The sequence below is a fragment of the Clinocottus analis genome, unplaced genomic scaffold (assembly GCF_023055335.1).
Source record: "Clinocottus analis isolate CAN_PGR_092001 unplaced genomic scaffold, fCliAna1.0.p SCAF_21, whole genome shotgun sequence".
Classification (NCBI taxonomy): Eukaryota; Metazoa; Chordata; class Actinopteri; order Perciformes; family Cottidae; genus Clinocottus; species Clinocottus analis.
This window is the reverse complement of record NW_027175943.1, coordinates 2,004,280-2,020,516: the sequence shown is the minus strand read 5'-3', so window position 1 is coordinate 2,020,516 and position 16,237 is coordinate 2,004,280. Positions and strand designations below refer to the sequence as shown.

The 16,237-nt window shown below is 42.4% G+C and overlaps 2 protein-coding genes across 9 annotated transcripts in view; both read left to right on the top strand.

Moving 5' to 3' along the window:
• The window catches only part of si:ch211-200p22.4 (phosphatidylinositol-binding clathrin assembly protein), a 50,876-nt gene extending 46,441 nt beyond the window's left edge, over positions 1 to 4,435 (top strand). For 7 of the 8 annotated variants that reach the window (XM_068587405.1, XM_068587402.1, XM_068587407.1 and 4 more), the window contains 3 exons: positions 1,911 to 1,967; positions 2,625 to 2,801; positions 3,265 to 4,435. In XM_068587405.1, coding sequence (XP_068443506.1) covers positions 1,911 to 1,967; positions 2,625 to 2,801; positions 3,265 to 3,279 — 249 coding nt within the window. In that variant the 3' untranslated portion in view covers positions 3,280 to 4,435. The remainder of the gene's footprint in view (positions 1 to 1,910; positions 1,968 to 2,624; positions 2,802 to 3,264) is intronic. The other variant, XM_068587406.1, reaches the window with a different exon arrangement.
• A 4,825-nt stretch (positions 4,436 to 9,260) lies between these two features.
• Positions 9,261 to 15,493, top strand: zgc:92429 (uncharacterized protein LOC445063 homolog). The gene is made up of 11 exons (XM_068587170.1): positions 9,261 to 9,475; positions 10,056 to 10,105; positions 10,238 to 10,294; positions 10,611 to 10,765; positions 11,036 to 11,139; positions 12,601 to 12,653; positions 13,330 to 13,400; positions 13,561 to 13,663; positions 14,440 to 14,559; positions 14,635 to 14,697; positions 14,805 to 15,493. Exons 1-11 carry the CDS (start codon positions 9,412 to 9,414, stop codon positions 15,228 to 15,230), a joined length of 1,266 nt encoding a protein of 421 aa, XP_068443271.1. The 5' UTR covers positions 9,261 to 9,411; the 3' UTR covers positions 15,231 to 15,493.
• The last annotated feature ends 744 nt before the right edge of the window (positions 15,494 to 16,237 follow it).

Genomic DNA, 16,237 nt, shown 5'->3' with positions numbered 1-16,237 from the left:
TCCTCTGATGTGCTTTCATGTCTCCCACCTCTTTCTGTCGCCTCTCTTTCTTCCTGCTGTTCTTTGGAGAAGCGTCTTCTCACCTGTAACCCTCTCTCACCTCTAATACTCTGTTCTAGTATCGGGTCGGGTTTGCCTCTCGCTTTTTTTTCGCTTCCTGAAAAGACAAATCTGATGTTTTCCCTTTTTCTTGTCAACAAATCTCATACTAGACAAAAAAACAACAACAAATGAACAGCAGTACTAAGGTCTCGAGACCCAAATATTACAATACAGACTTCTATACAACCAGAGGAGTCGCCCCTTGGTGGTCAGGAGAGAGAATGTATCTGTATCTTATTCCTCCAAAACATACCGAGATGTGTTTTCCATCTTGTCTGGTACAAGACAAACACCGTCAGCGGTGAGTGAATCCTGCCTCACGAGCAAACAGAAATATAAAATGCACCATGTTCGACTGTGAACAAATACAACTTATAGGGGAGAATATTAATAGAACAGCTCAATAGTGTCACAGAGAGAAAACACAGTCTCTGTAAACACACACGTTCCAGACACGGCAAACATCCAAAAGCCGTAGCGTGATGAATAAGACATGTGTAAGTGATGCATGAGACATGGCAGGTAGCAGGGAAGCCTGTAAGCAGGGTGTCGTGCATGATAAGTGAGACTCTCGCATCTAAAGGTTCTCGCCAGGAGGGCGAAGATGCAACGGTCTGAGCTCGCTTGATGCTTTAAAATGCCAGCCAGAAATCCTGCGTTCTAAATATTTTACCTTCACTCGAACAGGCTGGTCACGAAAGATCAGACGTCTCACTCTGCAGAGAAGTTCACCTCTGAGAAGACGGACTTAAAATGAAAAGAAGACGAGCAGGAAAGCAAGGGAGAGGTTGAGCCCTGCACAGAGAATGCAGCTTCAACACATGAAGCATAGACTTCTATACAACCAGAGGAGTCAGTGGTCAGGAGAGAATGCAGCTTTAATACATGAAGCATAGACTTCTACACAACCAGTTTTTCTTCAGTGCATCACTTGAGCCGTCCTTTTAGCTGCGACTGCAGAGGAAATGTGATTTCGTGCAGCATTTCTTGCTCCAGCTGCAGACACTCAACTGCGGCAGAGAGGAAGTGGTTTAATACCTCTGCAATGATTGAGGTTATGAAGTCATGTCGAGAAGAAATGCCTCACTTGTCTCATTTACAATGATGGATTAGGGTCTTTGAAGGCAGCAGTTTCCACAAGCTGTTTTGTAATGTTCAGTTCTTAGTCGTTTTTAAAGCAGTGCGAGTCTGTGACTTCCGGGTGAGCCTCAGCAGGGAAAACAGTCGCAGCAAAAACTGCGTGATATATATTTATATATATTATATGATTTATATTAAAGGTGTTAGGGGGCCAAATAAACCGCTGGTATAGTGCGGAAAGATCTGCAGATGCTTGCAGGTATTCCCCGCTGAGAAATGCAGATCCTTATTTGTTATATTTTAAAGTTGTCAGCTTTTTCCTCTGCGTTTTGTGAACATGACTGCAGGCGACGTATAAAAAACTCATCTGCCAACTGTTAATATGAATACCCCTCTTCACGCCGTTGCGCAAGAGCAAGAGGCACCTCAAACAACTCTCAGGCGAGTTTATTGAATTTCGTGGAGCAGAAATCGGCGTCTCGTTTTGAGTCAGGAGGCCGCCGTCCTGTTGAGCTCGGCCGCGCCTTCTTAAAGCGACGGTAACGATCGCTCCCAGCGGGACGCCGCTAAGCACCTCTGCTGCTCCCGCTCGCACTTCATCAGCGTCACGTAACAGAGACGCACAACACTTTTTTGTCAAAGTCCTCGTTGTGCCGGAGCAAAAAATGTGTGTTTTCCCGCCGCCGCCGCTTTCTGTTCACTGCTGCGTTCTGCTTTTCCTCGTCCAGGCGCCGGCTCCTTTGGCTTTTCCCATGACCACACCGCAAGTGCCTGTGTATGGAATGGTGAGTGTGCACCCCGTGTTTCTTGGCCTTTATTAGTCATTTGATGTGTAAAATGTCATAAAGTAACGACACAACCTGGTTCTCAGGAGCCAAGCAAACGCTAGAAGCAGCTGATGTTTTATTCAAAGTATTAGTTTAACAAAATAATGTTCTTTCGTTATTCAAGAAATGGCTTCAGCTCATAAGTTACTGCTTTTCTCCTCTAGTTTTTCTGCCTCCTGTTCTCTTCAGGGTCATGGAAAACCTGGAAAAGTCCTTGAAAAACATGAAATCCCCAAAGTGTTGTAAAAGTAGTGTAAATGTGTTATATTCATGTGTTCAGGACCTTCATTTATGCTGAGTTTGAAATAATGAATCTGCTTTGAACAGAAAGAGGCTCAAAATAAAAGCAGCATACATACAGACATCTATATAAACATTTATTCTTTTAATCAAACTATTGTCTCTCATTCATTTGTGTCATTTAGGGTTCACTGTATGCTTTGAATCCTCATTGTCAGTTTAAAAAGACATTGAAATGTGATCAAAAGTCATGAAAATTTGGTTAAAAGTCAAGGACATTTGGTTAAAAGTGGTTGAAATTTGGTAAAAAGTGGTTCCAATGTGGTTTGCAGTCCTGTAAAGTGGTCCCAATGTGCATGCCCCCTCTCTCCCCAGGTCCCCCCCCAGATGGGTCAGATGGGCGGGGTACCGGTGATGGCTCCTCAGCCCATGATGTACAACCAGCCTGTCCTCAGACCCTCCAACCCCTTCGCACCGATGCCCGGAGCCCAGGTCAGCTATCCTGTACTCGTGCATTCATACGCACAGAACGACACCTTTGCAGCTGAAAAGGTGTTTAACAGAACGTGAAGTCTTCACCTGAAACTGTAACGTGTCTCTTTTTGTTTTGTGTCCTCGTCCGAGCAAACTTATGAACGGCCAGGGTTCTTCCCTTATAAGGTCGTGTTGGCTAATTCATGCAATAATACAACGGCCCAAGGGCCTTTTATTCTTATTATTAATGCAACGTCGAATAATAACGGAACTAATAATGTGATGGTTTATTATGGAAAAAAAATGGATGGTGAGTACATAGAAAATAATTATTAGTTCCAAGAATGTCTTGCTTATATAAGCAGATATAAGCATGCATATATATATATATATATATATATATATATATATATATATATATATATATATATATATATATATATATATATATTATTAAAGATGTTTATTTACCTGTTTTTAGTTGGTGTGAGATCACAATAAACAATCTCTATTCTCTCTCTCCACTCTTCTTTCTATTCAGATGCAGTTCATGTAATCCAGTCAGGGGGAAGCAGAGTGCCAAAAGCGCCAAACAAACAAACAAATAAACAAACAAACAAACAAACAAACGGCAGAAGAAAACACGCAAGGGGAGCGATCGGACGGACGGAGGAAGGAATCGATCGAGCTGAAACGACCAAGAGACGACGAGATAACAAACCCACACCAAAAAAAACAACCAGTTGCAAAGAGGAGGAGAAAGATGATGGAGGGATGATGGAGGGGAAGATGTCACCTTGCTGGTTGTTGTCTGAAACAACTCCTTGCGTGAATGTGTGTGTGTGTAGCTTCTTTCTGTTACACTGTCTAATTCTTGTTTTAAATCATATCGATGGAGTGGTGGAGGAAGAGGAGGTGGAGGAGGAGGAGTCTCTGCTGCAGAATTAGCTTTATTTCCTACTGGTGCTATTTTTGTCCTCTCCGGGTTACCGTCCGCCTGCAACGGCAACTAGGGAACACTCGGCAGGGGAGAAGTGTGTGTGTGTGTGTGTGTGTGTGTGGCAGTTGTTTCAGACAACACCTTCACCCCGACCTCCTCTCCATCCCTTCATCGCTGTCTCTGTTCACTAACCGATCAGCGAGACGTTTCCAGGAGACTCTTCTCTCCGTTTCCCTGTAGTTTTTTCCGCCCCGTCGGCGCCATCTTTGTACTTTTCGACCGGTTTTCTTCTGCTCTCTCCTGAATGTAATCGTGGCGAGCTCGTCCAGCGACTCCTGGAAGCATTTGTTCACAACAGCGTTATGTCCTCATGGGTTTTTAAGCATAAGTCTTTGTCATCAATACTGCGTCAATTTCTTCTCCTGGAGCTACAGATGCACACAAAGCTACGAGGGGATCAGCGGCGGCCATTAAATTATCCCCCCAAAAAAGGTCCTGAATCCCGGTCACGCCGTCGTTCTTCTTCAAGTATCGTGGTTTTACAAGCACTGGTTTCTAGTGCTGAGCTTCTCCCTCGACACGTTCTTATTCTCTGAACCGTTTTTAATTTAAATTACCGAGTTATGACCTTTTTAAGTGTCCCAAAACGTCCTTGAACGCACCACAGGTTCAACGCCATGAGGAGACCCTCAGCAGATAAATGAGGGTTTTATACCTCGGAAATCCACCACAACCTGTACGATAACTCTAATAAACACCAGGATGTAACGTACTTCTTCACTGTCAGATACCTTTTTTTAAAACAAAGCTTTAGGTAAGCTCCAGCTATTTATTTTGTGGTGTATGAATAATTTTAATCCGCTGCCTGTTGGCAGACAAATTTGACTTTAAGGGCATTAAAACTTTTTTATTAGGCAATAATGGTTTGTAAATGCTGAAAACCAATATAATATTTTTTTAAATTTTGGTGAAAATCATGACACAAAATGTTGTGTCAAACCAGGACGTCTCGTCACCGTGATTTCTAATATGTTTTTTAAAGCATTTCACAGCGTAGGAGGTGAAGTAAAACTTTCCTCACCGCTAACGAGAGACGCTAGCTGCCTTCATTTGGATTCATTTGGATTCTCCGTGGATTCTCCGCGGCTCGCTAGCGGCTCGCTAGCGGCTCGCTAGCGGCTCGCTAGCGGCTCGCTAGCGGCTCGCTAGCACCTGGCTAACCCGCGTTTATCTGGCTCGCTAGCGGCTCGCTAGCGGCTCGCTAGCGACTCGCTAGCACCTGGCTAACCCGTGTGTATCTGGCCTGCTAGCGGCTCGCTAGCACCTGGCTAACCCGTGTGTATCTGGCCTGCTAGCGGCTCGCTAGCACCTGGCTAACCCGTGTGTATCCGTCCCTCTCGTCCTCATCGGCTCACCAACCAGATTCATTCGTCCCAGGCGTCTACGTTTAGGAGTTTTGTTCTTTTGAATGTGGAGACCGCAGCACTGAGCGAGAGATTTTAAACAATATTCAACTGATTTGACCTCTCGACACTGAACCGTTGGCCCCGCCCCTCGCTCCGTGGCTCCAGGGGAAAGATTTTTTGGGGGGGGGGAGGGGGAGCGAGTCCTCAGCCAAAGCGTCCGTCACCATGAGTTTGACTGTTGGTGTGTGTGTGTGTGTGTGTGTGTGTGTGCGTGTGCGTGCGTAACGCATTTTAAGTGTACGTTTTTTTTAGTTGTCTTTCTTCCATTGAGGGCTATTTTCTGAGGGTCGAATTGTGTCAAATTTCCAGCCAAAATTTGAGCCAGCGAGGTTTGACGTGAACAAAATGTCGCTTTTGTGTTGTTTTTTTTGTTTTTGTACGATTAAAAAAAATACACATTTTTGTTGCAAAATGCACACACGCAAAACTTTGCACTGAAGTGACTAACTATCCTGCCGCTCGTGGAGCTGCTGCCGGGAGGAACAAAGTCGTTTTGAGGGTTTTACAATAACGAGTTCGATCTGATCTACCAGCCGCTTTTGGCCGGCGACCTAAAAAAACATAAAAAAAAACTATTTTTCCTGCCATTCTAACGACTTGAAACCTTTTTGTAGTCCCATCGCCGCCCGAACGCAGCGTCCTCTTCACCTCTTTCTCGAGAACGCTTTTTGTTTTGTTTTGTTTGGCTTCGTTCTGTTCGGTGTGTGTAGATATGTACAAACCCCCCTAAAAAAACAAAAGCACTAATAACCACTTCCTGTCTGCTCCCGCCCATCGCCGTTGGATAGATGTTCTTAGACGCTTGTTGTCGCGGTCTTGTGTTAGCTTAGCATGTCCTCGTAGCCCCTCCTTGGCGTCCCGTCTCGTATCTTTAGCTCTTTTATCTCTCGGTGTCTCTTGTCTTCTCGCTGTCGGCGAGGCTCTTCGGAGGCCTCCAGGTTTGGCTTTCTCTCTTTTCTTCTCGCCGTTAGCTCCGGCGTCGGGTTGACCCTCCTCCGTTTCGTCCCCGACGTCATCGGCCGTCTCCGCTCGCTTCTTCGCGTCACGATGTCAGCGCGCCTGCTCGCTCGTCCGGCCGATCGCAGCGCTCGGATGAATCCAGGTCTTTTTGTGTCGAGCCGACGGGTTTTGTAAAACGCTCGCGGAGAGAAGTTTTGAAATGTAGCAAGGTCGTCGAAAGGTCAGCGGCAACGGAGGCTTTCTTTAGCTTTTAAAGTTTCTTTCAGGTGTTTTTCTGTTGAATTGAACTCCGAAATCTCGCTCTCTTTCCTCGACGCGAGCCTCCGATCTGAAAGCGAGCCGTTACCGTCCAGAAACCTTAAAAGAACAAAACGACCAGTCGCGTCTCAGCAGATGAACCTGATGTTTTGTATCAGGTTTTCTTTCCCTCCTTTTTTTCTGGATACTTGTTTCCTGAAACCTTCCCCGTCTGCATGGACCCCCGCCCGCCTGCTGCCATGACATCGTCTGTCGTCTGAGCGTCTCCGTGGTTTCTAAACCGTCAGAGAGAGGAAGAAGAGGAGGAGGAGGAAGAGGAGGAGGAGGAGGAGTCTCAACGGAACCGGCAGTAACTTCTCATTGTTGTTTTTGGTATTAACCCGGGAGGGAGTTGGCCGAGCATGCGTTCTCTGTCTCTCTCTCTCTCTCTCTCTCTGTGTTGGGAGTTTCACTCTTTTTTTTTTGTATTTCTTACTGCGGTCGCCGACCTGTTGACCCGTTCAGAAGCTGCGTCGCTGTAGCATGAATCAGGTGGAGAAGGATTTTAAAAACCTTGATGTCATATTCATAAACACTCAGAGCCGCTCTCTCTCTCTCTCTCTCTCTCTCTCTCTCTTTTTTCTGGGGTCGGTGAGTTCATGGTTGTATCCCTCCTCCTCTTCCTCCTCCCTCTTCCTCCTCCACCCTAAAAACCGCATGATAGGACCGTGATGGTGATGATGATGATGATGAATCCTCGTCGTTTCCTGTTTCCGTCCACGACAAACGAGCCGCTGTAGCAAAGAAAAAACAGCACCCAACTTCTTGTGTGAATGCGTATATCTGTGTGTGTGTGTGTGTGTGTGTGTGTGTCCAAAGATGTCACACTCACAGATGTCCTCGGTTGAAACAAAAGAGAGAGAGAGAGAGAGGGATAGAACGGATAGAAATCTCTTCATCGGTGTCGAGTCAAAGATCTTTTCTTGTGCACGTTCTGTTTTTTCTACATCTGTGTTTTTTGTGTTTTTTCTCTGTAAGAAACCCTCGGATTGCTGCCTCACTATTGTGTATATAAAACGACAAACGCACCACACTCGCACCACACAAGCTTCAGCACATAAACGACTCTCATAACCGGCAAAAAAAAACGCATTATTTTATCTTTTTATTTCTCTGTAAACGTGACGGACAGCCAGGAATCCTTCAGCGACGCCAAAATGTTTTTATTTTAATTTGTCGAGTGGAGCATCTTCTCGTCACCCCGACCCCCGCCATATCTTTGTACATTTTGTTTTCTATTTATTTAAAGCAGAAATATATGGATTGTATCGAGCATGGAAAGGCAAACAGAAATGTTACAGTTAACGACAAAAAAACAAAAACACACAAAAAAAACTCACAGGCTTTTATTTTCCAGCAGTATATTTGTTTATTCTCGGGATCTGTTTCCTCTCTCCTGTTTTTGGAAGAAATAAAAAGTCATTTTCCATTCCTAAAACTGACCCGTCTCTTCTTCTTTTCATCCGCCATCGTTGGTTCTTTCTGCAGGAACATAAAAAATATATTTCATAAAAGTGATGGAATATGAATTAAGCAAAAATAAAAACTACTATTCCTTTGAGTTTGATAACAATCGGTACATTTACCGTCTCTTTAATTATTAGAGGCAAAGTTTGCTGCTTAGTAATACTTTAAAAATATATAATTCTGTTATTTAATAACCAAAACATTTTGTTTATGTAAAAAGCACAAAATAAAACATAAGCCAGTTATTAATGATATTAGTCACGTTAATGACTACAAAGTGACATAAATGATGCATTCGTGACCCAGAGCTCATCCTGTCGATGCGTCACCGTGAGAGCTGGAGAAGAGTGTGTGTGTGTGTGTGTGTGTGTGTGTGTGTGTGTGTGTGTGTGTGTGTGTGTGTGTGTGTGTGTGTGTGTGTGTGTGTGTGTAAACAGTCATTACACACTGTTGGAGAGGTTTCCCACCGGTGAACTTGTCCTCAGGGTTTAAAGAGTTGTGATTCTTAATAAATCCACGAATCTGTATCGTCTTGGTTCCTCTTGTCAACGGGAACGATGACATCATCGTCAAGGACTCCAAGTCCAGATAATACAAAAGACTTTGAGTAGAATAAAATACATTAGAGCACAATAGATTTTGATAAACGATGACAGTTTTGCAACATAGTTGTGAATTTGTATCAACTCAACTTCGAGGGTTTCAGACAATAGATGCAAAACAAAACCATAATTAACGTTGTGTAAGTCTGTGTGTGGACTTTAGGCTTCGTGTGTACACAACAGTCATGTTTTGGCTTCAAATGACGACAAAGAAAAGGATGAAAACAAAACAACCTCACAACCTCGTGATCGCAGCGCCATGAAGCACAGACTTCTATACAACCAGAGGAGTCGCCCCCTGGTGGTCAGGAGAGAGAATGCAGCTTCAACACATGAAGCATAGACTTCTATACAACCAGAGGAGTCGCCCCCTGGTGGTCAAGAGAGAGAATGCAGCTTCAAAACTTGAAGCATAGACTTCTATACAACCAGAGGAGTAGCCCCCTGGTGGTCAGGAGAGATAATGCGGCTTCAACACATGAAGCATAGACTTCTATACAACCAGAGGAGTCGCCCCCTGGTGGTCAGGAGAGAGAATGCAGCTTCAACACATGAAGCATAGACTTCTATACAACCAGAGGAGTCGCCCCCTGGTGGTCAGGAGAGAGAATGCAGCTTTAACACATGAAGCATAGACTTCTATACTACCAGAGGAGTCGACCTTGTTTTTTCGGGGGTGAAACTGGACTCGTGACAGCCGACGCTCTGCAGCAGGCTGCCGACCCCCCAGATAAGTTCTGACAGCTGTAAATAGAGAGAGGAGGGAACGGCTATTTATAGCCTCCATTCAGAGAGAGAGAGAGAGAGAGAGAGAGAGAGAGAGAGAGAGAGATTCTTTCTCCGTCCAGAAGACCATCTCACTCTTTCTGGATCTTTCCTCCGGCCGGAGAAACTTCTGGAGGTTTTTCAAAGCCTGTAAAGAGCTGAAGCGTGTTGGAGGACGAGGAGACGACGTCATGGCTCTGCTCTGCTACAACAAAGGCTGCGGCCTGAAGTTTGACGCCAACGAGAACCAGAAGGGTGAGAACCGCCGGCTCCTGCATCTTCAATTCAAACCTTCAGCTCCGTGAAGTCTGTTTCCTGTCAGAGAAGTGACTTTGTTCTCGCTTCTGAGCTCAAGAAACGGTTCAAAGCTGTGAGCCGAGAGGAGAACTGCTTCCTCTCAGTAGTGACGTTAGAAACAGGACGTTTCTTCGTTTGTCTGCTTTTATTTTGAAAGGGTGTTCTTTAGGAGCGTGTCTTTAGTGGTGTTCGCCAGACTAAATATACACATTAACGCACAAATGCGTGACAGAAAAAGACCCGAATACACACAGTGTATCGAGTGTTTGAACTTTAAAACATATTTATGGATTTATTTGTTTTTTAATTTGAAAGTAAACAAGCAAACAAAATGTTGAGAAACACGAGTCTCTGGATGAGGAGCCGCTATCGCTCTGGCAACAGGCCTCCTTTTATGGGACTGTGCTGAGCAGCTGGTGTGTGTGTGTGTGTGTGTGTGTGTGTGTGTGTGTGTGTGTGTGTGTGTGTGTGTGTGTGTGTGTGTGTGTGTGTGTGTGTGTGTCTAAATACAGACTCTTTCCTCTCGCCCTCCTCTCAGACTCCTGCGTCTTCCATCCAGGTGTTCCCATCTTCCACGACGCCCTGAAGGTAAAAACTGATCCAGAAAGAAAGTAAACCAGTAAACAACTCTTTGGTTAAGCTGTAAATAAACACACAATGATGTGTGTGTGTGTGTGTGTGTGTGTGTGTGTGTGTGTGTGTGTGTGTGTGTTGCTTCAGGGCTGGTCCTGCTGCAGGAAGAGGACGACGGACTTCTCAGAGTTTCTCTCTATTAAGGTAAAAAAAAAAAGTTTTGTTTTATGAATGCAGTAAAATGTGAATTAAAATATTCAGAGTCCAGTCGGTGCCGTACGGAGCAGCGGGAGGTAAATAAAATACATTTATTATTAAAATGGGACATTTAAAGTTTAACTTAAAGTGCCGTTCACATCAATGTGTCAAAGGATTTTGTGCAAAAATACATTTTAAATAAAAATGAGGACAATAATGAGAAATAACATTAAGAGAAAATAGCTCAACAAAAAATATTTCTTGAACTTTTCATGTCCCATTTAAAAATCAATAACACAACAAATCCCCCCCCCCCCCTCAGGGCTGCACCCGCGGGTGCCACAGCGACGTGAAGCCGCAGGAGCCGCTGCGTCCGGAGGTGTCGTCGGACAAAGACGACGTGAAGCGCATCAACGGAGAGGAGATGATCTACAGAGGACCCAAGTCTGCTGAGACGCTGCAGAAAGAGAGGCCCAGGTGTGTGTGTGTGTGTGTGTGTGTGTGTGTGTGTGTGTGTGTGTATGTGTGTGTGTGTGTGTGTGTGTGTTAGTTAAATTGCAAGAAAAGCTCTTTTTCTGGTTTGCATGAGAGAACTGGATGCTGCTCACATGCAGCTGTTTTTTATTCACAGGTCAACATCCCGGAATAAATCATTTAGTGGATAACTGTGTATCTCTCTTTGTGTGTCTGTGTGTGTTAATATGAACGTGTGTGTGTGTGTGTGTGTGTGTGTGTTCTTATTTGCAGTTCAGAGGAAACCAAGACCAAACTGCCTCACAAAGTGTCGGCGTCGTTGACTCAGGTGCTGCAGAAACTGGACCTCAGCAAGAAGGCTGAGGACGAGAAGAAAGGTGTGTGTCTGTCTGTGTGTGTGTGTCTGTCTGTGTGTGTGTATGTGTGTGTGTTTGTCTGTGTTTGTTTGTGTGTAAATATGTGTTGATCTGATGTAAAATAATTCATATCTTTCATTTCTAAATCGTCCATCAAAGCATTTTTCTTTCTATTTTCCAATTTATTTTGCTGGCCCTGAACACATCGCTGACTTTTACTCAAACAAACTTTTATTAAATGTTTTCTGAATATAAAAGTCAACGAACAATATCCCAAAAGACAAAAAGATGAGAAAATATGAAATAACATTTCAATCATTTTATGATGAATACAGACAAAAAACAGTAATGTGTCAAAACAATACAACTTAAAAGTTACAGTCAAAGTTTAATTAAAGAATATTTTACTCGTTAGCAGTTCATTTGTGCATCCTACGACATTTCTTATTCATAGAACAATCACTTTATTCTATAATTATGTTTAGTTTTTGTTAATCCAGAGAAAAATGTATGAAAAGTGATTATAAGACAGTTAAAGTATATAAATCTATTTTTGACAATTCAGCTCATAATCTTTATTGAACTAAAAGGAGTGAAGATAAATCTGCCGACGCTGCGTAAATATTCACCCCGTCTCCGACACTCATCAACGTTTCTGATGACTTTTCTAATCTGAAAGTTCTGCAGCAGAATCCAGAATAATTCAACGTTGTGTCATTAATACTTGAAGCAAGTTCATTTATATTGGAAACGGCTTTAAATATTCACGACGCGCTCCGATTTCATTTCACGTTTTAAGAGAATTCATCTTTCAAAAACTCGACTGCAGACATAAAAACGACCCGATGTGCGTTTAATCACGTGTTCACAAGTGTGTGTTCTTTTGTGTTTGTGCAGGTTTAAAAAACAGTTCATATTGTTGTAGTAGTTAATTTACCAGAAAAATAAATCACTGTAACATTACGACATTTCTGTATAAGTCCAACACTGATAACTTAACAAAAAGTGAAAAAAAAAATCATATTTATAATCGAAAAAACACTTAAAATATTTCTCAAAACAAACTGATTTCACAGGAAATGCTGCAGACATGTAATATATAATAATAATAATAATAATAATAATAATATAATATCAGTGAACTTGTGTTCTTTAGTGTATCATCACTTCAAAACCTTTAAATTATTGTTCATATTTTATATCTTCCTACGGAGCCGGACTTGTTCCTACGGTAGCCCAGGAGGGACAAACCACGTTTGGTTTGTCCCTCCTGGGCTACCGTAGGAACAAGGGATCACTCTACATTTTTTCCTTTAGCTTTCCGTGTCTTTTCCCGACTCGCTCGAGAAGTTTCAGTCGGTTGCAATCTGCATTCTCACCACCAGGTGTCGCCAGATCTCGACACGCCGCACCTTTAAGAAAACGTCCCGTGGGCTTGATCACGCACTTGTCTCCTCATCTCCTTTCCTTCTCTCCTCACAGAGGGGCAGGCGGTCATGGCCGGGACTCGATGCAAGAACGCAGGATGCAAAACAGTGAGTGTGTCTTTCGTTTGTTTGTTACTCCCGGAGTGTGTGTTTGTGTTTGTGTGTTTGGAGGCGACTTCTGCGACCCAGAACAGTCGACTGTCTGAGATCAGCAAAAGACGACAAATTAATCACACACACACACACACACACACACACACACACACACACACACACACACACACATACACACACACACACACACACACACACGCTGCTTAGTAGCAGTTTTGCTTCACTGTAAAAGTTTGTGAACAGCTCCATCTAGTGGACAACGCAGGTAACAACTGGAGTTTATCACTTTTATAACATTTCTTTTCCTTAAAGTATTCTTATGACTTCAGTAAATAAATAGAGCATCAAATGATATGAATATTATTATCTAACAATAATGTTTTACTCATGCACTTAAATGCAGTTTGGAGATACTTGTACTTGGTTTTATACTTCTATTCCACTACATGCAATATGTTCTGCCATAATCTTATTTAATGTCTATTGTTATTGGATATTTTACATAGAAAACATACATTTTATACTTTATTGAGAACTAAAGTTGAGACAATTATTTTCAAAATGGTTTCAAATCTCTAATTATTTCTGGATAACACTCAATAATATTATGATGTTCATGTATTAGATGCAAGTAAATCAACAAAAATTTGTGGTGTGTGTGTGTCTTCAGGTCTATGAAGGCCCGCAGACGGACGCCGAGGTCTGCACCCACCACCCCGGAGCGCCCGTCTTCCACGAGGGGTGAGAGAGACGTTTCCACTTCTTTTCACTTTGTTTTCTCGACCCGCTCTTCAAACCATCATCACTAAACTAAATCCACGACATTAGTAACGTTGGAAGTAACGTGTTCTGTGGTCCAGATGTTCTAAACCGCGTTTCGGACCCTTTTGTTTTCGAGCAGGTATAAGTACTGGAACTGCTGCTGCATACGGACGATAGACTTCAACGCTTTCCTGGACCAGAAGGGCTGCAACGCGGGGAAGCACCGCTGGATCCCGAAGCAGGTACGTCCAGAAACGCTGGTCGCACAAGAGGGGAGGAGTCAGGGTTAGCGAGGCATTCAGCTGGAAGCTGACAACCCCTAAAAAAAACTGCCTCCACATTTAAAATCACCTTTTTTTTTGAATGAAGATTGGTGTGCGCAGTTGGCTTTTGCCTTCTGGTGTGTTCTTCTTGTTTTTGATTTCTTTAAATAATAAAACAGACAAAAACACACCATGAATAAGGAGGTGACTAAAAACATTTGTGATACAGTCACATGTCCCCAAAGAGTTAAGTTTTATGTAATATCTGCTGCTGTATTTAGGGTTTTTAAGCAGGTAAATGGTCACTTTTGTCAGCAGCATTGATGTTTGTTTACTGAGATTATCTAAATTACGTTTTCCCACTGTTGAAAGAAAGTTAAAAAAAAGAATGAAGTCATAGTATAGTATTTTGACAAATCATAGTGAAGCATTATGAAAAAAGTGTAAAAAATCAAAGTGTTGAAAAAAGTTTTTAAAAAAAGTCATAGCATGTTGAAAAAGTACAAAAAGTATAGCATGTTGAAAAAAGTATAAAAAAGTATAGCGTGTTGAAAAAAAGTATTAAAAAAGTATAAAAGTCATAGTGTAGCATATTAAAAAAAGTATAAAAAACTATAGCATGTTGAAATAGTACAGTATTTCTACAAAAGTCATAGTAAAGCATGTTGAAGAAAAGTATATAAAAAATAGTCAACGGTAGCATTCCAGATGCGACAGTTAAATCAAACCCTTTTCTTCACTGTGTGTGTCTGCAGGACAAGAAGAAGGTGGCGTGTCGCTACGACTGGCACCAGACGGGAAATAATGTTGTCATCACCATTTACGCCAAGAACGCAAACTCACAACTTTCCATCATTGAGGGCAACCGGACGGTGGTGAGTGTCTCACACACACAAATAACACATTTGCTTTGCTCTTCATGCTCATTCTCTTTTCCTCCATTCCCTCAGCTCTCATGTCAAATACAGTTTGAGATCGAGAAGATCTTCAAGCGAGACTTTCACTTCTGGGGCGTGAGTATCTGCTGGTGTCGTCTAAATGCGCCTGCTGACACACCCGATGCTTTTATACGTGAAACCTTTCACACGAGCCACGGCCCTTTGGTCGCACGTTCCTTCAGGTGGTCGACGTGAAGCGGAGCTCGGTCAACATGGTTCCGTCCAAAGTGGAGGTCACCCTGCAGAAGGCCGACCAGGTGGCCTGGGGCAAGCTGGAGGACCCCAACTACAAGCCCGAGCCCGAGCCCGAGCAGGAGTCCTCCCTGGACGCCGCGGAGCCGTACCCGAACGACCGCGACATCGACGACAACGACATCAGCGACTCGGACGAGGAGTGGGCCTACGACACGGCGCAGAACAAACCGCCGGGCGCCGAGGACAGGAAGAAAGAGGAAGTGACGGCGCTCTTGGAGACCAAGGAGGTGGAGGAGGAGGTGAAGAAGGCGTTGGAGGAGAAGAAGAGGGCGGAGGACGAGAGAGCGAAGCTGGAGGAGCAGAGACGGCAGGAGTTGGGAGGAGGGTACGAGGACATGCCGGAGCTGGAGTGAGGAAACGAGGGGAAGGAGACCGGCTCGGTTTTTGAAACGTTATTTTCTAACGATTACTTGTGAAATTATTCATCTTTTGTAGCTACAAATCCAACTGAGATATGAAGTTGCTTCCCTAATTCTGAGGGGAACATTTAAGGGGTTGATTGTCTTCTGAGAAAAAAACACTCACATATTTTATCACTCTATATCCTTATATTTCATTTAATTAGGACAGTCAACTGGATGTAACTTCAATACGAGAAATAAAAACTTTGTCTACATTTTTCTCTGTGTTTGTCCTAAAACAACAATAAGGTATGTTGAAAAAAGTATATGAAAAAGTCATAGTATAGCTTCTTGAAAAAAGTATTTAAAAAAAAGTCATGGTAAAGCATGTTGGAAAAAAGGTTGAAAAAAAGTCATGGTATAGCATGTTGAAAAAAGTATTAAAAAAGTCATAGTATAGCATGTTGAAAAAAGTTTTAAAAAAAAGTCATAGTATAGCATGTTGAAAAAAGTTTAAAATTTTTTTTTTTTTAAAAAGTCATAGTATAGCTTGTTGAAAAAAGTATTAAAAAAAAGTCATGGTAAAGCATGTTGGAAAAAAAGTTGAAAAAAAGTCAAAGTATAGCATGTTGAAAAAAGTATTAAAAAAAGTCATAGTATAGCATGTTGAAAAAAGTTTTTAAAAAAACTTTTAAAAAAAAGCAGTCATAATATAGCTTGTTGAAAAAAGTATAAAAAAAAGTCATCGTAAAGCATGTTGGAAAAAAGGTTGAAAAAAAGTCATAGTATAGCATGTTGAAAAAAAGGTTAAAAAAAAGTTTTAAATTTAAAAAAAAAAAAAGGTCATAGTATAGCTTGTTGAAAAAAGTATTAAAAAAAGTCATGGTAAAGCATGTTGGAAAAAAAGTTGAAAAAAGTCATAGTATAGCATGTTAAAAAAAGTATGAAAAAATTCATAGTAAAGCATGTTGAAAAAAGTATTTAAAAAAAAGTCATAGTATAGCATGTTGAAAAAAAGG